This window comes from Anoplolepis gracilipes, chromosome 2 (assembly GCF_047496725.1).
Source record: "Anoplolepis gracilipes chromosome 2, ASM4749672v1, whole genome shotgun sequence".
Classification (NCBI taxonomy): domain Eukaryota; kingdom Metazoa; phylum Arthropoda; class Insecta; order Hymenoptera; family Formicidae; genus Anoplolepis; species Anoplolepis gracilipes.
Window position 1 is genome coordinate 20,643,606 of NC_132971.1, and position 23,186 is coordinate 20,666,791.

The 23,186-nt window shown below is 36.2% G+C and overlaps 3 protein-coding genes across 10 annotated transcripts in view; 1 reads left to right on the forward strand and 2 right to left on the reverse strand.

Annotated features, from left to right (window-relative positions):
* LOC140662844 (protein trachealess-like) overlaps window positions 1-10,382 on the forward strand; it is an 84,358-nt gene extending 73,976 nt beyond the window's left edge. For all 6 annotated transcript variants that reach the window (XM_072886499.1, XM_072886500.1, XM_072886501.1 and 3 more), the window contains 9 exons: window positions 1,759-1,835; window positions 2,829-2,918; window positions 3,972-4,164; window positions 4,291-4,412; window positions 4,572-4,765; window positions 4,980-5,086; window positions 6,805-6,952; window positions 7,032-7,156; window positions 7,259-10,382. In XM_072886499.1, coding sequence (XP_072742600.1) covers window positions 1,759-1,835; window positions 2,829-2,918; window positions 3,972-4,164; window positions 4,291-4,412; window positions 4,572-4,765; window positions 4,980-5,086; window positions 6,805-6,952; window positions 7,032-7,156; window positions 7,259-8,631 — 2,429 coding nt within the window. In that variant the 3' untranslated portion in view covers window positions 8,632-10,382. The remainder of the gene's footprint in view (window positions 1-1,758; window positions 1,836-2,828; window positions 2,919-3,971; window positions 4,165-4,290; window positions 4,413-4,571; window positions 4,766-4,979; window positions 5,087-6,804; window positions 6,953-7,031; window positions 7,157-7,258) is intronic.
* A 1,174-nt stretch (window positions 10,383-11,556) lies between these two features.
* Window positions 11,557-22,114, reverse strand: Nrx-iv (neurexin-4). Of its 3 annotated transcripts, none has more exons than XM_072886497.1 (11): window positions 21,658-22,114; window positions 20,934-21,029; window positions 17,760-17,956; window positions 16,356-16,497; window positions 15,915-16,285; window positions 15,470-15,808; window positions 14,876-15,392; window positions 14,458-14,787; window positions 14,073-14,378; window positions 13,314-13,940; window positions 11,557-13,228 (listed from the first exon to the last, which is right to left on the reverse strand). In XM_072886497.1, the coding sequence occupies exons 1-11, from the start codon at window positions 21,713-21,715 to the stop codon at window positions 12,375-12,377; spliced, it is 3,837 nt and encodes a 1,278-aa protein (XP_072742598.1). In that variant the 5' UTR covers window positions 21,716-22,114; the 3' UTR covers window positions 11,557-12,374. The 3 variants fall into 3 exon arrangements, with proteins under 3 accessions (XP_072742598.1, XP_072742597.1, XP_072742599.1); XM_072886496.1 differs by lacking the exon at window positions 17,760-17,956 and adding an exon at window positions 18,566-18,762 and having other exon boundaries at window positions 21,658-22,113; XM_072886498.1 differs by lacking the exons at window positions 20,934-21,029; window positions 21,658-22,114 and adding an exon at window positions 18,566-18,697.
* On the reverse strand, window positions 19,207-20,423 carry LOC140662846 (L-aminoadipate-semialdehyde dehydrogenase-phosphopantetheinyl transferase). Its single transcript, XM_072886509.1, has one exon. It carries the CDS (start codon window positions 20,272-20,274, stop codon window positions 19,405-19,407), a length of 870 nt encoding a protein of 289 aa, XP_072742610.1. The 5' UTR covers window positions 20,275-20,423; the 3' UTR covers window positions 19,207-19,404.
* Window positions 22,115-23,186: the final 1,072 nt, after the last annotated feature.

Here is a 23,186-nt window from a genome sequence, read left to right on the forward strand (position 1 = left end):
TGTCAGGGCCAGCACTCCGGGTACTCGAGGCTTCTCGACTTAACCGAGTAAAATGATTCGAGATTTCGAGACCGGTTGATGCGCGAGCTATTCGGCTAGAATAATCGATCGACGGGGCAATTACGTGATATTTGTCCAGAAATATCGCGCGTATATTATTCTAGCTGCCTAAAAGCAAATACACGCGGTCAAGTTATATTTATCAAAATATTATGATAAATGGCGGAGTAAAACGGACGCGAGGGTTGGCCGAGGTGCTAAATCCACCTTTGACCTGAAAAGATGGAACGCGTCTTCGATAGATCGTGAAAAATAATTCCAAATGCATCTTTAAGGATTAAAAGCACAGTCTACTTCTAACAGTATGAAAAATTGATGATTTTTAAGAATTTTTTTTTTTTAAGAATATTACAAATTGATCTTTTTGGCGTTTTGCAAATATCTTTATCGATGTCTAAGTAGTACATATTTTTAAATCTTGAATATTTAGCTTCTTTTATTCAATGTGCCCCTGCGCGTAGCGTGTTTAAAAACGATGTGACATGCTGGTGTAATTGTTTGAAATGAAAAAAAAAAAAAACTTAATCTAGTTTTATTCCGCAAGATATTTTTATTTCGGTGAATACTCTGAACCTAATTAAAATTTAAAAAATTAATATTTTTCTGACCTTTAAGAAGTGAAAAAATTTCAGCAAAATTAAAATATCTAATTTTAAAATAATATTATTTTGTTATTTTTCAATTTTTTTCTAATAAAATTAGTTTAGTATCTCAAAAATATCTTACGATATAAAATTACTCCGAGTTTTTTCATTTCATAATTACACGAAGAGTAGCATATCATCCACTATCGAGCTATCCATTTTTGAATACGCGTAGAGGATTATATTGAACAAGAAAGCTAAATATCCAAGATTTAAACCCTAATAAAAACATATATGTAAAAAGCTGAAAAGATCTATTTTTACTATCTAAAAGAACTAAAAGTTATTAATTTTTCATGCTGCAAGAGTAGATTGGGCCCTTACTTAAGTGCGCAAGGATTCGTGGACGTGTTGGCGAAAGGGGCATTATGATTAGAAGAACAAAGGCGTTCGTCGAAACGAAATCCAGTTAGATTAGACTCAGAGTCCGGCTTTATATATACGTAGGAAATATCGGCATTACCTTGTTGACCGAAAACCCGAGCTGCTAGGGTCAGTCCGACGAGTCGAGCCATTCCGTCTCTCATCCCGATGGACTTACGAGATTAAGCGGTTCGCGCGCCAAGTTTGATCGAGTCTTCTAAGTCTTTCATTACGGGTCTGCTGGGGAGCGTAGGATTATTATTACGGTAAGAAGTAGCCTGCGTCTTGTTTGTTAAACGAGGGGAGAAAAGAAGGCGCAAAAGGGGTCGAATTCGGCGCGGCGTGTATACCGCGTGTGAGTCACGTATCGTTGATCAATCGAGGATACCTTTCTCGATAAGCGTATGCCAGTTCGTCGTAACTGTTCAGCATTGCGTCACCTGATACTATTTTAAAGAAATTTTACATCTCCTAGGTAGAGCGACGATAAATAATGCCGAGTGAAATTGGACGCGGAAAATTGTACCTATTAAACATCCGGATACAAACTTTATTATACATTGTGAAACGCTATTGTTAAAAAAATTCACATTTTATTATAGTTAAAAATGATAAAATAAATTATTCGTATTCTGATATCTGTATATTAATATCTTGATGTGTCATGTATTAATAAAATTTTCATTCACAGGTGCTAACCGAGTCAGATCATCGACAAATGCAGCAATAGATCATTTTGAAATTCATCAAGGTACCCACATATTACAGGTAAGTTTATTTACTTGTCACGATGTAAACGATAAATGATAATGCATTGAATGAATTCGATATTTTCAAGATTTTAATATTCTATTTTTAAATATTATTACATCTCGCGAGCTTTTTGTAAATTCTGTAATCAGAATCGTACGAATCTAATGGAGTAAATATAAATATATATCTAAATGTAGAGAAAAGATATCATAAGAACCAACATATTCTAAAATCGATACAATTTTACTTCTCAACAATTAAATGTTGTATTTTATCAGAACTGATATGAATTTTGCTTCAAATTAATTTACATGTCAAAAAATTTTATAAATAAAAGATGTCGCACTTTTTCATGCTCGTTTATATGTTAAATCGAATTGTCGAGAATTATGAAAGTTGACAAATTCGTTTTCTTTGACGAGTTACATAATCTAAATAGTAGTAATGGAGTAGGGTGTATATTTTGTCAACAATATTATGTCATTTTATATGCTTCTAAATCTGTTATTTCTGTTTTTTATATAGTTTTCCTCTAAAATAATTTTTATTATTATTATGTTTCTATAGCTTCCATCAAATATATTAATTGTAAGGGCCAATTTTCAAATTTTTAAAAGAGCTATATTTGTTTAAAAATAATTTTGAAGCAATATTATCAAAATTCTGAGAATATAAACTGAGAAAATAATATCTAATAAAAACTATATGAATATGAATTTTTACTTAGAAATTTCAAAGCAAGCAAACAACCAAAGAGAAAATGTCAATATTGGTACTTTTTCTCTATTAAATTTTTTAATCGCGATTATATTATATATATTATTTATCGGGCATGAATTTAAATATCCTTATATATCCGAAACATATAATTAAACATATACAAAATGTAGTTCGGAAACGTAAAATTTTCTACATTCGGAAGACTATATAAACGTTCGAAAAGACATTTTCGTATCCAGGAATATTCGAGCCGGAGTTCCTCAAATGTCTCGTATTTTTTGTCGCTAGTCCCTGGACGGCTTCGCGATGGCTGTCGCGGCTGATGGCAGATTCCTGTACATATCCGAGACCGTTTCGATATATCTTGGCCTCTCACAGGTAAGCGTGGCTCGTTGTAGCGATCTATCGATGAAGCCGGATGGGGCGGATTAGGGGTTCGGACGCGTAGGTTAGGGGTACGTGGGAGAAAAGTGATAACGATAACGAGAAAGCGAAAGCGAATAAAAAGCAACGCGGGCGCACCAGCGTGTACGAATGCAACGTGTACCATCAGCCGGAAGGCCAGAGATAGTAGAAAGGTACAAAGGTGTATATGGAAGGGGAGAGGGAAAAAGTTGACGGAAGAGAAGGAGGTTGAAACGTTGAAGGTAGTAGTGGTGATGCTGGTGATGCTGGTGGTGGTGGTGGTGGTGGTGGTGGTGGTGGTGGTGGTGGTGGTGGTGGCGGCGATGGTGGCAGAGGTAGCGAAAGAGGAGAAGAAGAAGAAGGAGGAGGTGGAGGAGGAGGAGGAAAAGTTGATAGCGTTGTAGAGAAGAATAAGGAGGAGAGGTCAAGGGAGGAAAAGAGGAGAAGGTTGTACGAGTTGGCGGCCATACTGGCTGGCACGACGGCGAGCATGACATAGACGGGGAAAAGGGGATGAGTGGATGGCGGCGGGTGGAAGAGGTGGTCGCATGCGGCTCACGTAGCCTCTGCACGGCGGCGTGTTCGCCATTCCTAATGCCGCGACCGAGAAGGTAGACGGGGGGAGGAAAGAGAGTAGAAGCGGCGCAGGGTAAAGCGAGAGCGAGGTGGTACGGGAGGTGACCGGTGTACTAGCTCTCGGGTTCCTGCGAAGCTCGTGGGGCAATCAATAGGGTGTTTCGGGGATTCGGAAAACCGACGGAAAGCCGACGTTGGCACAAACATGGCTGCCGCGGCCGCGGCCGCGGCCGCGGTCGGCATCCCCTACGTACCCCCCTGTGCTCTCGGGCGCGCGATGCCGAAACTGAAACTCGTATAGCGAAACGTGTAGTAATAAGATAGCCGTCTGGGCTGGGATGCGATATAATCTTGTCTCCGGCAGAGAGTTTATTTCCAATCGCTAAAACGAAAGAAGAGAAAAAGAAAATGTCTCGTCATGATGAGAGGAAGACCGTTGCTTAATTTCAGGTAGAAATGACGGGGTCGAGCGTTTTCGATTACGTTCATCAGCAAGATCACGCCGAGGTCGCCGAGCAGCTTGGTCTAGGACTCGCGTCGTCGACGAGCACCTCGGGACCGCATTCATCGAACTCTGGTCTAGCCTCGCCGAGTAGCGGCGCGTCGGAAGATCACGGTTCGTCTTCCACCGCGAATCCCGACGGTAACTCTACGCGTCATCGTACGAATGCACGCATTATTTTATCAGTAAACACACAATATAGTAGATATACTCGGCGTATGTATTTTTTATTTCGAGTAAAGGCTCAATTTCCTTCTGTATTCTCAGTGTCCTCGGTAATGGCGCTATCGCCGACCGGACTCTACAAGGGGTACGACCGAGCGTTTTGCGTCAGGATGAAATCCACTCTGACGAAGAGGGGGTGTCATTTCAAGTCGTCGGGTTATCGGGTAAGTGAAAAATATATTCGCGCGTCAGATGATTCCAATCTAGATTTGATTTCTCATCATTTTCACAGCACATAAATTTCAATTTAACATGACTTGATATACATACGACGATATGCTAAAATATATATTTTTACGCGCACGTTACACATACACACGCAGGTCGTATTGTTGCTGTGTCGTTTGAGGCCACAGTTCGTATTCAGCCATTCAAGGAAGTCCTCGCCACCTTTGATGGGCATGATCGGACTTGCCATCGCGCTTCCACCGCCGAGTGTACACGAAATTCGTCTCGAGACCGACATGTTCGTCACACGGATCAATTTTGACTTTCGGATAGCGCACTGTGAACCAAAGTGAGTACCGTTCCTGCACCATCTACATCTAGATGTACAATAGATGTGAAATACTCGCCGCATTTCCCTCTCTCGTTTTTTAAAAACAAGTACATCAAATATTTTGTTCTTCGTATGTAAAAAGAGAGAGAGAGAGAGAGTGTCTAAAACAGATAAGATTATAAATAAGGAGGCCGTTTTATATAATGGCATCTTTTGCAATTCGTGTCCTCAGGGTTTCCGAATTGTTGGACTACACGGCCGACGAATTAACGGGGAAGAATCTGTACACGCTGTGCCACGGCGAGGACGCGAATCGTCTGCGAAAGTCTCACATAGATCGTGAGTATATATAGCTATCATGAATGATATATTCGCCGTTATCAATCTCGTTCGTAATAAAGTCGTTGAGTACCGTTTGCACGATCGCGTAAAATCACACGAGGGGGTCTTTATTCGCGCTCCCCAATGTCTTCTGTGTAATGTTCGAAAGAATGCATCACGCGCGCGCGCGCGTGTGTGTGTGTGTGTGAATTCATCCTTCAAAAGATTATTAATTATGTGCACCAGCGAACTTGCGAATGTCAGTTACCACCAGTTCAGTTGTAATCCATAGTTATATACTATTAATATTATAATGATCATTGGACTTTTTATCGGTTTCCCCAACACGTATGACAATGTGCTTCTTAATGACAATTTTTTCCGATTAATCTGAATAAAATTAAAATAAATATTTCGAAAGAAAGGGAGACTGAGTACTCGATAAATAATAAATAAAGCGAAATATAAAGATTAAATAAAAGAAAAAGATAATAGTTGTAAGATCTTCGATGTAAAATAAGCTGCAAAATTTGCAAGAAATAGCGAATCGGACAAAGCGTAACGTAACAAAGATACACAAAGGATCGAAAATGTAAAAAATTAAATCTCTGTCGCGCAAAAATCGAGAGATCTCTTTGATTATAATAAACGTGAAAATGTCGGAGCGCAAAATAAATTTCGCAAATAAAGATTAAATTAACCGTTTTAATTAACCGTGAAACAGGCTTTTTCTTTTCTCTATCATCGTAAGAATAAATTCGATTCTGTTCTTTTGCTGCGCAGTCTGTACCCGGAAAACAATTAACGCGAGACTAAAGCCGTAACGTGTTATTCATGCACATACGTTTTCAACAAACAAGGTCGATAGATCTGCCACGCAGAATTTCTTGCTCCTATTGTTCTAGGAAAATACTTCGGTGAAAGAGCGCGATGGGTGTCAAAGCTGTCCGGGAAGAGAGAAAAGCACGAAAGTATTAATACGTTGGTCTTTTCGACTGCGCGCGACCGCTTGCAGATTTAGTAAGTACGTATCTGTTTGTATTTGAAACGTTTCAGATCGAGATTATTAGCGGAAATAATATTTTTCCTTCTTGATCATTCGGTCTCGCGTAACAAATAATTACAACTGCGCGCGACTTTTGTCAAATGTCAAATATCGGATATCGATCTTGAGCTGTATTATTGTTCATTGATTTCGTGTCACGATAATGAGACAATTAAAAGAGACTTCTTTTTTTTTTTTTTTTTTTTTAATATGGAAATATTTGATTTCCTATGAGAAAAAGAGTATCGCGATGTGTATCCTAACGTGGCTTTGTCATATTTCGATCCTTTGAACAAACAAGATATTTCTCGACGTAGGAGCGAACGCATTGTCAAAGACAATTATACGTGGATAATCAGCTGTGTCCCAATCAGGCTTAAATAAGAAAAATATTTTTGTCTTAACAATGAACGATTTATCTCTTGCGAGATGAAGGCGAGTACAGACGCCGCACACTTCTAAGAGCATTATACAGACATGGACGGTGTATATTTAAGATGCTTATCTCTTTCGTCGTCGTACAAACGGTAGCTTCGACACTGACAATGAGTGTGATTATAGTACTTTCGAAAAAATATAAAAAAAAGTCTAGAAAAACAAGAGAATTTATGTATTTACAATCATGTCAAATTGATTTCAGTATGACAGATCGCGAAATATTTAGAAAACATTTAGCTATGATTGATTTTAGTGATCCATAAAGGACAAGTACTAACGCATTACTATCGACTGATGAACAAGAGCGGTGGATACACGTGGTTGCAGACGTGCGCTACCGTTGTGTGTAATTCGAAAAATGCCGAGGAGCAAAATATCATTTGTGTCAATTATGTCATAAGGTGAGTTACTAGATAAATCAGTGAGAAACGATCAAACTGGCTTTAATATCAAATTTTATCGCACTTGTCTTTCCGATAGCGGCCGAGAATACGAAAACTTAATTATGGACTGCTGTCAGTTGGAGGACGGCGTTACCGGCGTCAAGAGGGAAGATACGGCCGGAAATGATCCGGAGAATGGATCGCCGGACGCTGACAGAGGAGGTACAAAACATTCTTTGACTTAACGAAAAGTTACAGTTTTCATCCGTGCATCCCGGAAAGTGCTAATCTTGAAGCGATATTCGTTGCGACTTTCGATTTCAGAGGGTCGTAGTCGAGGCGGCCCTACGAATCAGCATCAGGAGCAATCGCATCGGTCGCCACCCGAGGAGCGAGAAGAGAGCCACGCGTCGGAAAGCGAGAAGCGTGGTAGCCGGCATCACGACAATATAGCCCAGTTGCAGCAGCAGGAGTCATCGCAGACGACTGTCGGAAATATTAGCACGCTCGTGGTGAGATTACGTGGTCAGAAACGGAAAATTCAGGACGAGGACAGTAGCTCTAATGAGGAGGAGGAGGAGGACGAGGAGGAAGCGACGGTTAAGGAGTCCAACAGCGAGAGGGCGACTCGGGCTCTCAGCCCCAGCGCGGCGTCCACGCACTCAATCTCGACGACTGAGCAAACCCTTTGCTCGACTAGCCCAAAATCCCGTCGCACCGACAGCGGCAGGATAGATAGTGGGGCCGAGAATACCTCGGGGGGGACTTCGGTGAAGGATTTGGAGCAGGCTATGTCGAAGCATCTGCCGGGTAGTTCGTTGAACAAATCAAACTCACCGGCGACTCTGCATCATCAACCGACAGACTTTAGTACGGATGCATTGCTGAAGCAGCAGCAGCAACGTAGCACGATACAATGGATCGGCGCGCATCATCATTTGGGTCACTTGAGTCCACAGCAATCCGCGGCGGCAGCGGCGGCGGCGACGGCCGCGCCCTTACCTGCCTCCGCGCTCCTCAGGCAGCTCTACGCAGCCAACCGGGAGAGCGTGATACGCGCCAATGTGCACGGAATCACGTCAAGCGGCGGTACGCGGACGCCTGCGTCGACCGGTATCTATTACCCTGGCGAGACAGCCCCTAACGGACCGCTGCCCACACCGCCGGGCTCCGAAGGCTCCAGTACGTACGGTGAACACCAATTCGTGCTCGCCGCGCACAATCAAAAGGGATCCAACGGCACCAGCTGCGCCGATGCTTTCACCAGTCTAGTGTCATCGTATACGTCCGCTACTGCGGCAGGCTACCCGGTGGACTATCATTCGGCGATGACGCCACCATCGTCAGTCTCGCCACGGGACAAACAGCAACAGCAGCAGCAACAGGCGCAACAGCAGCAGCAACAGCAACAGCAGCTACATTCCGTGAACGTGATAAACAGCTACGAGAGCTCGGCAGCGTATACGGATCCAGTTCTCCGTCACCAATACGAACCAGCCCAGCCGTTACCTTTAAAGCCCCAGGTGTACTCGGCCACTGTTCATCCGAGTGCCTTAGACGCCGCAGCGGCGTATGCTTCGGCGGGTTTAACGGAGCAACCGCAATTTTATCATCATCCGGCCGGTAGCGCCGGCTTCCACATCTACCATCCAGGCAACAAGTCGACGACAAACGGCTGGTACACCTCGGCATCCTAGTGGCCCCACTCGTAGATTGTTGTACCGCCCGTACGCGGAACGCGTGTACTTAAACGACTGTAATTAAACCCCAAAGTCCTCTCCCTCAGTGCATATCAGTGATAACGCTATTTCGTCGCTATCGCGATCGTCGGCGAACGATCCTCGTTTCGTATATTCGGGATCGGGAGGAGGCTCAAATCTCTCGCCGATCCTTTCTCTCGACCCCGCGCCGCGCGTCCCGATACGTCGACCGCGCTGTAACAATCGCTCTCTTCTCCATTATGTGTAGAACGATTTATTGTAATATAATGAATAAATTATTATATATATGTTGACTTCTCTCGGAGGTATCTGCATATATAAAGCATCGAGCCAACCGAAACTCATGCGTGTTCACCGTGCGTGTTCGAAGTAATTTGACGCGACGCTCAAGGAGATCGCAATATGTCTAAGGGATTCGCGATTTATTATTATATACGTGATATATAGAAGATGTCCCATTTTTTAAATGATACATAATATCTTCGAAATTGATAATAACGAAAAATTTCAGATAAAAATCAAAAACTATATCGATTAATGCATATAAAATTTGGTTCCACTAAAAAAAAAAACCAAGTTTACTTTTGTATCACTTACACCTACAAAAAAATTCCAGATTATGTCTGCCTCAAAATTATATTCAATTTTTGTCTGAAACATTATCAATAACCAATAGTTTCAAGTTTCAAGGATATTCGTATGATCATCATTTAAAATACACGGAACAACCTATATATCGTTAGACAACGAGAAAATAAAACTTCGTCTTTTCGCATCGCGTTAGATACTTATTATTAATCGAGCGCAATTAATCGCCGCTCAAGTGCGGTGCTTGGAATATGTTGTATCATAATATTTCTTTGCGCGGATAATTCCCTTCATCGAAGGTGAATCGGTACAAAATCCTTACACATTTTAACGTTTATTTAATTCAGAAAGAGAGAGAAAAAAAAACACTGACGAAATTTATCTCGGTATAATACATGATGTGTTTGAAGAATAGCACAACATATGTATTCGAGAGAAATCGCTATCTCTATCGATTTGCGCGGACTGTTTTTAAATCAATTGAACATTTGATTTGTTACTTAAATATTTTTGTTCCAAGTAGTACGATTTTGATCTGTACTGAAGAGTTCGTTGTGTTTTGTTTTAAATTTAAATATATTTTAATTTCAATATAATTTATAAAAAAGTTACAAACGACTTTTTGGACTTTATATTCAATGTACGAATTGTTGCGTGGCCGCAATTCGCAATTTAATTATATCTACTTTCGACGATCGTGTGGAATAGAAAATGGCAAATGCCAGTCAGACGCAAGACTAGCACGTACGTGAGAGAATTAAAACACGATATTTATATACGGTTGCGTTATGATTACGACGTTGGAAACACACAATAGAGCAATTTGGAACACGAGTGATATTAAAAATAGACACTTTTTATTAAAATACGTACTGAGATTCTTTACTTATTAAGGACAAGAGACATTTGTATGTATATTTATAGAGATTGCTCTAGCTATATTACTTTTTCTAGGTATAGATTAGACAAAAATGTTAGATATCGAGGGGACACGTATTGCGTGAACGCGAGATAAGAGTCAACATTGCGCTCTGGAGGTAGCGAATTCTTTTAACGAAGGTTATTGTATTTTAATGTTTAACATTTCGACCAGTTGTTTTTGACAAGTACACGTGTAAATACAGCTTACGTGCCTAAAAGTTCACTCGTTTAACATTACTTTATTCAATTTTCATTCCGTAGGCTTTTGTCGATTTAGAATTTCGTATGAAATAAAATTATAAGATATTTGATGCGAGAATTTTTACAGCACACAATTGATTATACATGTACAGAACAAATGTATAATTATGTGTTTCACATTCTATTTGGATGCAGCAGCGTTCGAGATGAATCTGGGTGAATCCGTAAGTAATTAGCCAGAATAAATAATAGGCAATGTGGGTAAGTAATATTGAAGCTGAATATTTACAGTTAGATAATTATTCAGGATAAAATTGCCGACATCATTACTTTAAATAATTTTCTTTTAAAATTTGAATGCTTATTTAAAAATATATATTTAAAAAACACAAAGAAAATACAGAACGTCATAGATAATTTATTTTATAATTGATTGATTTCATTCTCTTTTATATATACTTTTATATTAAAAAAAAAATGATACATTGTATCATATTGAGATTATTATCGGTTTTTTCAAGTTTGAGTGTCATATTAGCGATATGTTCGTACAAAAGTGTATTGAATGAATTTTTGTTTCATATCTGTTTAGTAATCGTACAAGAGATATTGATTTAATAGCAAAAAATAACATGAGTTATGTTGTTTGTATAAAAATGACTTATGTACACTTTCATTGTGTATTACATTAGCAATGCTTACAATATAATAATTATTATTATATTATATTATATTATCATTATTGTTTTTGTTTTTATTATTTAACTATTACATTTACTATCTCCTTAGTACTATGTTAATATTAAATTACTATAGTGAATTTTTGCAGATCTAAATCCAGGGTATCTCAGGCCAATTGAGAGTAAAAAAAAAAAGAGGCACATTCTACATCGTTTCTCGAGTCATCAACTTCTCGATATTGTCTTTGGTTACGTCTCGTCGAGGGAGGGAGGGGGGGATATATAGAAGTTTATTCGAATCTCAAGTATAGAGATTCATTTATATACTTGGTATAAGATTAAGAAATTTTCGTGTCCTATACAAAAGTAAATCAGTTTCATAGAAAAATTTTAAATATACCAAGTTTAGACAGTAATATAGAAAAGTTTTTTCGGGAAATTTTGAAAAGTGGTTCAGAATGAGTGCGTTTCCAGACACACGTTCATAGAACAACTTTACCAAATTTTGACCTGTAGAATATGCCTCTTTTTTCCTATTATCAATTCTGAGGTACCTTGTATAAAAAAAGTAAAAATTTGTAAAATATAATCATATAAACGAGTGAAAAAATAAAATAAATCTAAAAAAAAGTGTTAAACGCACTTTGGACGGTAGACATTACAACTAATACTGAATTGACATGAGAAAAAAAAGAAAGAACAAAATATATATATATATATATATATATATATAAATGTAAGTAATCTATCTTTGTAGAATAGAGACAACTTTGTACATATAGAATTTACTTATGTTACATAGAACTCTCTTTTATGCCCGATTGTAGAAATATATATAAATTGGAATATGTAAGATACATATTCCAGTGAAATTATATATGTTAGAGTTAAATGATTTCTTTCTTTTTCTCATTGGCACATAACGCAAGAAAATCATTCACATTTTCTATCATTCTTTGAAAGATAATTAATGAGAAAAGAAATTGATAAGATTCGGCAGTCGTTATCAAGAATTGTGTAAAGAAATGCGTAAAGAAACAAATATAGAATGATAGTCTTATGAACACTGCATAATGAGACAGGAGCCTCGAAGTTAGCCAGCTCTTTTTTTTTTTATTTTTGTTTGGCTATGATACGCACATCGAATATGTCTCTGATATAAAATTATAAAATCATAAATTATATAAAAAAAAAAAAAAAAAAACAGTTGAACGGAGCAAAAGAGACGTTACCCTTATTGAGATGTTTATGTATAATATTTTAGATTAAGTTAATGTGTACTCCTTTTCAGCTCTTATATATTTAACACGTGATGCATTTCAACACATTTCAGATGAACCATTCTTTTTTCTTCTGGACTTGATGACCAGTGGCAGAATGTACAACTGCTGAATCCGGATCCAAGGCAATCTCAGCACCTTTGTCCTCTTGCGTCAAATATTCGCCTTTATGCCTAGACATATATCTACCTATGAGGATTGCCATAATCACAAGCGCAATCAGAATAACCGCTAGTACGCTTCCTAAAATGGCTGTGTCAGTCTCATTGTACGCGGCTCTCACTTTTTCCTCGTCCACTTGCGGCGGCGGACGTGTCTCGATGACATCCGGCGGATGTGTGATCGGCTCGACTCCACAAAAGTCTTCGGTCAATGGAGTACCGAGCGAGCGTACGTTGCCAGGTCCATTCTCTTGGAAGAGTAGTTTTAACGGATATATATCATCAAATTCGACTCTCGATATGCAACCCGCGAATCCTTCCGTCATAGATTCGTTCTTGCCGATGTACATGTATTGGATATTGTTGAATTGTGCATCCGCGGAATTCTTTATGTTAAAATTGAATTCCCTCGGTTCATAATTGTCAACTTGCATTACCAGAGTTGCGCCTGAATTTTTCCGGCCGATCCTGATATCGTGATACTGTCCCAAGCCGAAATGTTTGTACGGAAATATGACTTCTTGCCGCTCGAAACCAAAGTCAAACACCACACGTAAATGTCCGCTGTTTGAGATCATTATAGTCATATATTCTCCCGAGATATTGGAAAAGAGACCAAGTAAAAATCCTTTTGGATTTGTCGTCGTGAAACCAACGCGTATTTTCTCAGCGATAGTGGAACGCCAGCTGCCCATAAAGTCGTATTTTATCATCGAACTGGGTCGCATATTCACACCAATTTCTGAAAATAATCAATTACAACCAACATTAATAAGATCCTCTATAGTATAGATTCCATTCTGTATTCAAGTATCTTCTATACTTACCGTCTGCACAGATGGGTCCTTTAAACGCCGTCCATCGACAGTCGCACCAATATCCATCATACCTTTCATGACACGTGCCATTATTGAGGCAAGGATTACTCTCGCATCTTCCCGTACAACCTTCGGTAACGCCGTACAACCCGCGTCGGGCATAACTTCTCAAATCCTGTAATTGACCGTTGAGAAGTAACGCTCTTATGCAACCGACGAATCCGTCTCTGTAATCGGTAGCGGCTCCCACCACGAGCTCCGAGGTGAGATGAAGTGCACGCACAGGACCTGGTGGTTCTGGCACTTGGTTTTTCAGTGCTCCGTCAATGACAATTCGGGCTTCCTTGCGATTTCTTTCAACCGACACGGAATGCCATCGATTATCCGCCAGCTTGTAAGATGTTTGCACGCTCACAGTGAGCGGCCCACCGCCAGCCACGTGTTGGAAATTTATCTGGTTTCCACTATTTATGGAAACCTTAATATAATCGGTGGGTCCTCTGCTGTGAATTATCACCGCGTCTTCAATAGTGGTTTTGAATTCAAAATAAATGTCACCACTGTGCCCAAAATCAAATGTTGGTAGATTGATGGTAGCATCCACGATGCGGAATGTGACTACATTCTTAAATAGATCTGCAATGTAAAATAATGGCGGTGATATACGTTTTATTCATGCCATTGAAAATTTATTTAATAATGAATTTTGTCGATATCTATTATACTCTACTTTATTGTGAAATAGAAAAAAATAATTGATAAACTTACCATCACCTTCGCAGATAAGCGCGCCTAACGTGTAACGACCCTCTTTTTCGTCGAGCGGTGTACCTGTGTCGCCAAAACGTAATTGTTTGACGGGAAGATATTCTTTCTCCGTAATATCGCCGCCGTCTTCCAACCATCCTTCCAATCCAGCATCACAGTTACACCACTTAGTAGGATCCGCACAATTCCCAAGTATACCACACTCGCATTTTCGTGACCCAGGTAACGCACCGCCCCAGTAATCCATCTTTTGATTATTCCGACTCACCCACCACGAGTTCGGTCTAAAGTAGTCACCCTGAGGGACTGAAAATGTGATCAAAAGTTATTACAAATATAAATTGAGGTAGCATACTTATATTTAAACATATATATATGTAAGTACCTGGAGAGTTAAATAACTTGGAATGTTTGCAAGCATAATTTATCTTTTGTCTGCAGTTTATAGATCGATTTAATAAAGCTTCTATCTGATCGAAATCAGCATCATAAATAATATCCTGTATAAAGCTTCCAGGTTCTTCGAATCCATCGACGGGAGTTAAATTCTCATTACTATGACGTAAAACTGTCATTACGCGCCCATTAGTGAAGAATTCGCAAGTGACCGGAAATGGCTTCAAGGGTCCGCTCCCATCGACATCAACCTTAATGTCTGCACGTTGATTCACCGCATTCATATTCTTATATGCCTCGCACGATAAGGGATTTAATGCTGTATAGAATTAATATCAACTTTAATAAAAAGATATTTTATATTATACATACGCACACAACACACGTTATCGAGATTGAATACTTACAGGTGTGACAAACGGCGCCTGCGTATCCAGTATTGGCACAATCACAGAAAAATTCGTTAGAATTTTGATAACAAACACCAGAGTGCTTGCAAGGATTTGGATTACAACGATCTACCATTTGACAAGTATCGAAGACGATCTCGTTTTTACAACAGTACTCTTCCTCTTTCCAGTCAGTCGGCAATTTGTAATTCCCGTCGATACTTATCATCCTCATACAACCAACGAAACCAGGAATATTTTTAGCGCTATCGGTTTTCTGATCGGTGGTCATACTAATGATTTGATCGATGGTTATACCACCGATATAATAAAATGATCCAGTTAACATTTCGAGGAGACGCTCAGTTCTCATTGGTCGTCCGTCGACATTTAAAATGAGAGAATTTTTAGCAATTGTCAAAATTACTTGATGCCACTTTCCATCGTTGAATTTTTCGTAAAAGTTATCCAGAGTCGCAAACGGATTAGCTTTTGTCTTTATATCGGTCTTCAATTTACCCCCGTCCAGATATAGCTGCACAAAAAAAAATAAATTTAATATTGCATTTACTAATAAAACTTTGTTTTAGGATTAATGAAGATGAAGACAACCTTAACATAACCCGGAGTCGTAAATCGATGGTAAAGAATTATTCCTTGTTCTTCGTACGTTCGAAACGCGAGAGAGACATTCATAGACGGTACACCTTCATAACCCTTCAGTCTGGCGAAAGATCCAGTAGTTACAAATGTGACAGGTATTATGGGAGGTTCCGGACAACTATAGAGTGTATTAATCTTATAATATCTCAGATTCTCATCTATGATTTCCGTCTCCTTCAGCTCGCGAATTATATTCGTCGAGTTTAAATAAAAGTTTTCTATACAACCGGTAAAATTCTGGTTCACTACCAAACCATCTTGCTTATTGGGCACACCACCAAAGTAAAGCTAAAAAAAAGAAAAAAAGAAAGAACATTTATTCCAACGATTCAATCCGAGTACACTTAACGTAAATATTTAAAATATTTTACATTTGTTTAAAAAAATCACTCACTTCTCTATTTAAATCCAATCGATGAAATTCCCCTTTTATTCTGCCTTTGATCAATACTCTATCGACAGAGAAGGAAATATTTTTTCTATTTCGTGAGATTAAAACATCATGCCACATATTGTCATCCAAAAGACTGCCAACTGACAGACTCGTCATAATACCGGATCCGAGATCGATATTAAGTAACATTCTATTGTCCCGCAATTGCAAGGCTATATAATCACCTTGCGTACCACGAGAATACATTAATACGCCATCGGCATTATTTGTTTTAAAGCGGAAACGTATAAAATGTCTGTCAGTTTCAATAGGCTCCCTTAGTAGATCCAACCGTACGAGGGACGATCCGTTAAAGGCAACAACATCAGACACTGAAATAACATATGATTTAGATTTATTGTATATTAAAAGACAAATATACGTATAATCATTATTTCATACCATAGTCGCATCCGTAGAGTTCAACTCTCAGCGAGATTCTGTCCCGCCATCGTGTTGGATTTATTCTTATCCACTGTGCGATTATTGGTACTTCGAATTTATTAAGCTTTATTCTATCTCCGTCTACATTACCTTTAAACATCTGTAGAGAGAAAAGTTTAAGTTTTAAGTAATGCTACTCTATTATTACTAAATCGATATTTTCCATTTTGTTATTTGTTATTTCAATGCTAATCAATAATTGATATGCCATGACAATAATGCAGAATTAAAATGCATACATGCTGTAAATTAAAAATAGATTGTAAAAAAGTAACTGTACAAAGAATTGTTAGTTTCTTAAATTTACATGTTACTCAGGAACTATTGGTCTCTGGACTAGTTTAAAAATCCTATATATTAAAAAAATTATCAAATTGCCCTTTGGTCCCTTAATTTGATAGCATATTATATACGCAAATATAAATTAAACAAAAGAATGATTATTAAATAACTCTTCTCACAAACTTTAATAAGTGAAATAAATTTCCTCTCCCTGTCAATATTAATTGCATAAACATATAGTTAGTATAGCTGGACTGTTAGCGATGAGAGACGCGGAAGTGAATATATGTACAATATAATAATTCCAAAAGTTATAGATATGTCATTAAAATTTTCGAAAAGCAAAATTTTTATTATTCTTTTTGATAGACATAAATTATATAAATTTCAATTTTATAATTTTTCTGCTAAGATATTAAAATCATGCATCAATATATTTATTATTAAATATAAAATAGTCGAAATTTACTCTACTATTCCTATGTTTAGAAGAAATTTTCTTTAACAATACAAGAACACAAAAAATGCTCTATTTAAAATTCTAAAATAAAAATTCTTTTCAATTATCATAATGACACTATAACTATTTGTTTTAAATTTTCAAATCCCAATAGCAATGATTAAAGCAGAAGATTCCAAATAGTATCGTTCACAACATGAAAGATTTCTATACAACAAAAAACATTTCGTTAATGCAATATTTTACAGTATTTCTACGGAAAGAAAATTAACTAAGAAATTTTATAATACGTTTGTTATCAAAGAGTAAAAGAATAAAAAGAAATTAAATTTATTATGCATTTGCTTAAAAATCGTACAATAATCTGTTCAGAAAAGTTTTTAAATAAAACTAAATAAAAAGATAATTTTATATTACACTTTAATAGTATTATAAAGGAAAAAATATATATATATGTTCCAAGTATACATTTCTACACATAATATACAAATATTAATATTAAATCTTGTACACTTGCATAAAATTTTATATATATATATATAATTTAAAAATGTTTATAAATTACATTTCTCTTTATATGTAAATAGAAGAATTTTAGACTCTATCTTCGAAGTTAATACCTCATCTACACCATCCTGGTTTTCATAACTGGCCCAAGCTTGACCATCATCAGAATATTGGATAATATATTCTGTCACGTATTCATTAGTATGAGCCCGCCCTCGCGTAGCAATGCTGCGTATCTCATATCTGTCTCCCAGCTCCATAGTAAGATGTTGATCGTAACTGCTAAGTTCTGGTGACCACGTGGAATCTCCTGTAAAGCCCAGCTCCATGTCCATGTGTAAGAGAAGAAAGGTGGAAGCGAAGCAAGCAAACGGATATAGGAATAATTAAAGGATGATGAATTTAGTTTATTTCATGTATAACTTGTGTTAGTTAACTTATTTTAACTATATTTTTAAGTAACTTTTGCACTCAATTATTATGTAAGATACTCTTTTTAATATCTTATCTTGAATTTGAATATATATTTATATGTGATGTTAGAAAAAATAATAAACTAAATATCAAAATGAGATAAAAGAGAAAATAATTGGTGCAAAGCATTCTAGTGTAAGTCTGTATAAAGCACATCAAGGTACTTACCAGTAACAAACCTGATTATATTTTTTATTCGTGATATGAAGTTTTATAAAATATATGTAAAACTCATACATTGGTCTATACATTTTCTCATATATTACAATAGATTACAATATTTGTCCACACATGCGTAAACACATAATCTCATACAAGAATAGGCGCACAAGCAAGTATTGTTTAATAATTTCATGCATATTGATTAATTACACCATGCCTCGTTTGCTCAGAAGCGAAATAAAAAAGATTAGAAAAATAAACAGGACAGTAAGGACGAGTTTACCTTTGCGTGGCCATCTTCTTCCTTGTAATCCACGTAATCGAGGCCATTGGTGCCATAGCTAATACGATATTCCATAACATATTCGTTCTGCACCGATCTGCCCTGAGTCGCCACGCCTGTGATGTTCATAACTTGGCCCAGATCCATTATTAAATACTGACCGAAATCGGAGCTGCTAGCCGTCCATGCGTTTCCGTCTACACCACAACATTTGTACATGCATGCAACTCAAAGTAAACTTAAAAGGGAGAGCGCTTACAAGTAAGGGGACAGAACATAGCCAAATAATTAGAATTTTTTGTAACGATACTTTGCTTTTATACTCAGAGATTAATTTATACGATTGTACTAAAAATTATTATTGCAAACTCAAACCTTTTAAACGATAAAACAGAGGATGCAGAAAATTTTTTGTACATATAAAATAATTTCTCTCAAAAACATTAAATAACAATTACATCATATATATGTAGACACTAGACTAGAATAAATAGAATTTTTTTTTACATTCATGTTATATAATTTTTAAATCTTTGTATGACAAGTGTCAGATTTTTTTCTCTTATTTATATATATATAAAAGAATGCATTATTTACTTTTCTTACAATTTTACTGCAATATAAATATAAAAAGAGTTATAAAATGTCCAAAGCTTATAAGAAGGTAAGTAAAAAGAAATAAGAAAATATTATTTAACTCTTTATTATTTTGCAGTTAAACTAATATACAAAGTATATTATCCATCTTTTGATATTGTATTAAGAAATATTATCTCTTTCATAGTAGTATATTTTTATATTTTAATATTTTTATATTATCTTATGAATAATCAATAAAGCTACGGTTTCTCAGATTTAGTAAAGTATTGAGTCGTGTACTGTGGATCTAATGGAAAGAGTGGAATTGCATGCGCTATAAGTTTATCAAAATTCATTACCTCAAACATAGTATTATGTAATCGTAATGAATTATCTCTTATATTCTCTTGCAATGCTACAGCAACACAGTGTTGTGAATCGAGTAAAGTTTCTTCAAACGTCCAATCTTGTTGTTTGATTCCATCGATATACAAGATTGTATCAGTTGTGATCGAATCTTCACTTAACTCTGAATTTGTTCGAAAGTCAATATTTCTTAAATCAATAACAATCCCCAAACCAAGTGCTTTAACGTAACTCTCTTTTAATGCCCAGTGTCTATAAAACATGAATATTTGTTCCGTTTCAGATTTTCCTGAAGAAAGACCTCTGATCTCTTCCCACTCAGCTGACGAGAAATTGCTGTTCATTATACGAAAAAATTCGGGAACACTTTTGCCCCCGGTATATTCTAACGCCATAACATCTACCCCTAATCTTATATCCCTAATCTCACCTGCTAAAACCGTATAAGATCCTTGATGAGAAACATTAAAACTTACATCAACCGAATTATTTTTTAAAACTGGTTTGTTGTGTTTATCTCTAACAAAAACAATTTTGTCATATGGAAGACCCATGTATTCGTTTACAAATTTTCTCATTAATAATCTACCTACAAGAGAAGCTCTAACATCTTTACGAAATACGAATTTTCCTAGTCTGGTCTTTTCGTCGTTTTGTACGCAAGAAATTGCATATTCAAACTCTTGCTCATTCGGATTCCACTCTTTCCAATTAAATGCCCACCGTATGGCTGACGACATTCTCAAGATATTAGTGCTACGCATAACCAGTGTCAAATTATTTAATCACAGTTCGCACATCTCATGCACTTTTTGTTTGTTTTATGATTATGATTGGTATTCTTAAATCTCTGATTATAAAAACAATGTTTTGCAAGATATCTCGTTTGAGACACTCCAGGCTACTTGCTAGGATCCACCTAAAGCAAATACAAATTTATTACATTGTGTTTATTGTTTATAATCGGAGAGATCATATATCTATAAGTATTTTGTTTTTAAAGTGCTATGTAATAAATAAAGATAAAGATAAAAGACAAGTGACATGATTGAACAATGTGTCAGATGACCTATATGGGTTCACTTAATTCTCATAATTGAGCCTAACTGTCACGATAAGGCAGTGCTCATCGACACTAATTAGATTCTTTCTTAACTTTTACTAGAATTCATTAGAAAATATCATATAGTATTAGCAGAATCATTTGTAACTATTAATGCAAACAGAAGCAAATATATAGTGCAATATAGGTAATAATATAGATAACAATAGATTTCATAGAAACAGAAAGCAAGCAACAAACTACTACTAGTATAATAACTATATAAACAATGTTGTACAATAATTCTTGTCTAAAATATATGTGAAGACACATGAAAAAAAAAAAAAATAGAAATTAAAATACTTAAATGTATTTTTTTACCATTTAATCTGGCATTCTTTGGCCCTCTTTCGGGCAAGGAAGAGGTTGCTGTTAGTTGAGCTCTGTCCAAAAGAGGAATGTAGCATTCGTCATCATCTAAGACAGAATTGTAATTTCATTAAAATGTTTGCTGAATTTTGTTGTAACTTTTAATACAAAAAGGTTTCTTCTTAGTAAAATATATACTGGCATAAAACAACTTTTGGGATTACTCTTCTAATATAACGATATTATGAAATTATTCGCACATTTCTTGTTTAAATTATTAAACTTTACCAATTGAAATAAACAAAATGTGATATGTTTAGAGTTGAATTTTACAATGAATGATACACTTCTATTATTATGTCTAATATATATAAATTATTGAGTCTATATAAATATATATATAGATTAACATTGTATAGTATATATAATTTTATATATATATATATATATATATATATATATATATATATATATATATATAAATAGGCTGTTTTTATATAACAAAGACACGAATAAAAAAAAAAAGGAAACAATGATAATTATGAAACGTTGTAATATATAATGTTGCAAAATAAAATAACGATAGAATCGCCAAATGTGCAAAGGGTACCTAGCAATCTAGCATCTGTAACGAAGCGTTTTGCATCTTTACTCGAATGCACGCCATGTTACATCGAAATGGGCTGGGTCGAGTGCCAGGAAGTTACGCTATAGCGGTTATACCTGCAATACTTACAAGCGAATGAGCTTGCCGTCACGGCGAATGCGTACACGAGACACCTGAGAGCGGTCATCGTACCATCGCCTTGCACTAGGAAACGTCTCTAGTTGTGGAAAAAATTCTTAAATAACGCGTCGCCAGTAGATTTGACGCAAGAATGACCGCTCACTCCAGTCGTCCACCGCTTCGTTTCTCGGTCGAGACTGTTTACTCAACCTATACACTCGCGAATCACCGAGTGTGTGAAGAGAAAAAATACGTGTGGGAAAAAATGATTGTTCTATTTTTCCGCTCCTTAAATTCTCGCAGCACAACAATAACGCACGCTGACACACCAATGACGCGAGTCAACTCATCGAATGACGTGATCGCGAATATCGGATGAGAGCCGCGCCTCGCGCCTCTCGCGTCGAATCTTTCCGATGTATCGAATTACTCATTCGTCGCTTTGATTAAGCGACGCCGATGCCGATTGTGAGTCGGACTCTGTGGGTGCAGAGAGAAGACTGAGAGGGGTCATGCCCTCGTTTTTTTGGGAACGCTTTTTCCCCGCCGTACAGTGGCGCTAACTGGATTCATTTTACGGCCGGCGGAACTACGTGGCTGAATCCACTTTCCAGTGCCACGGTAAAAGGACCGATTGGTTCGAGTCCGTGCTAGATCCACAAATTGTGGTTCGTGTCCGTGCTAGATCCATAATTGTGGATCTCAAAAGTACGAAATATATAATAGATTCATTAATGTTTGATTAGATATTAGCTGCGCGTCATCTTTTTCCACTTTAGCGTATATTATGAAGTAATATATACGTATATATAGAATTAAAATGTATATTTGATTTTACATAAAATTTAATGTTTTAATAATTTCAATAAAAAAGTATTTTAATAAAATATATATGTGTATATTACTTCAATAAATATTACCAAAATGAAAAACAAGATTATACGCAATAATGTTTCGTACTTTATTAAGTGATGTATATGTGTACCAATAAACTGATACAATATATATATATATACACATAATATATATATATACATATAAATAATAATTAAAATAGGATTTTGCTTTGCTTTCATAACTGTGAATTAACTTTATACTTAAAAAAATAATATGTCGTAAAATTAAAAAATACATTAATTACAAACATGCTTAATCTGTCTTTTCCATAATTTTTATTATTAAACTTTATTATTAAATTAGCGTTTTAATTGACTTGTTAATTGCGACAGTTTGATGGCATTTGCAGTTTTGTTTCAAATTACTTCCATGAGTACGTCAATTGTTATATTATTATACATTACAAATATTTAAATTCATAAATAATTTAAAAAAGTATTGTCTTTTAGCTTTGAAGTTTACCACGTCTGTTATGACTGTTGTATAGTTATATTAATATAGTTACAGATAAACAAAAGAACATGTTAAAAGAATTGTAAATAATATAAAATATTTTATAAAATATTTTAAATGTACATTAACTTATATATATTATTATAATAATCGATGTGTAATATAAATATCTTTTATAAATGTATCTT

Excerpts from the sequence above, each read along its gene's own strand:
- LOC140662846 (XM_072886509.1), bottom strand. The coding sequence starts at position 20,274 with ATGCGTAGCACTAATATCTTGAGAATGTCGTCAGCCATACGGTGGGCA.
- Nrx-iv (XM_072886497.1), bottom strand. The coding sequence starts at position 21,715 with ATGACCGCTCTCAGGTGTCTCGTGTACGCATTCGCCGTGACGGCAAGC. Across the intron at positions 16,286-16,355 it reads ACTCTACGGATGCGACTATG|TGTCTGATGTTGTTGCCTTT; the intron begins GTATGAAATAAT and ends ATGTTATTTCAG. Across the intron at positions 14,379-14,457 it reads CAAGTTATTTAACTCTCCAG|TCCCTCAGGGTGACTACTTT; the intron begins GTACTTACATAT and ends TCACATTTTCAG.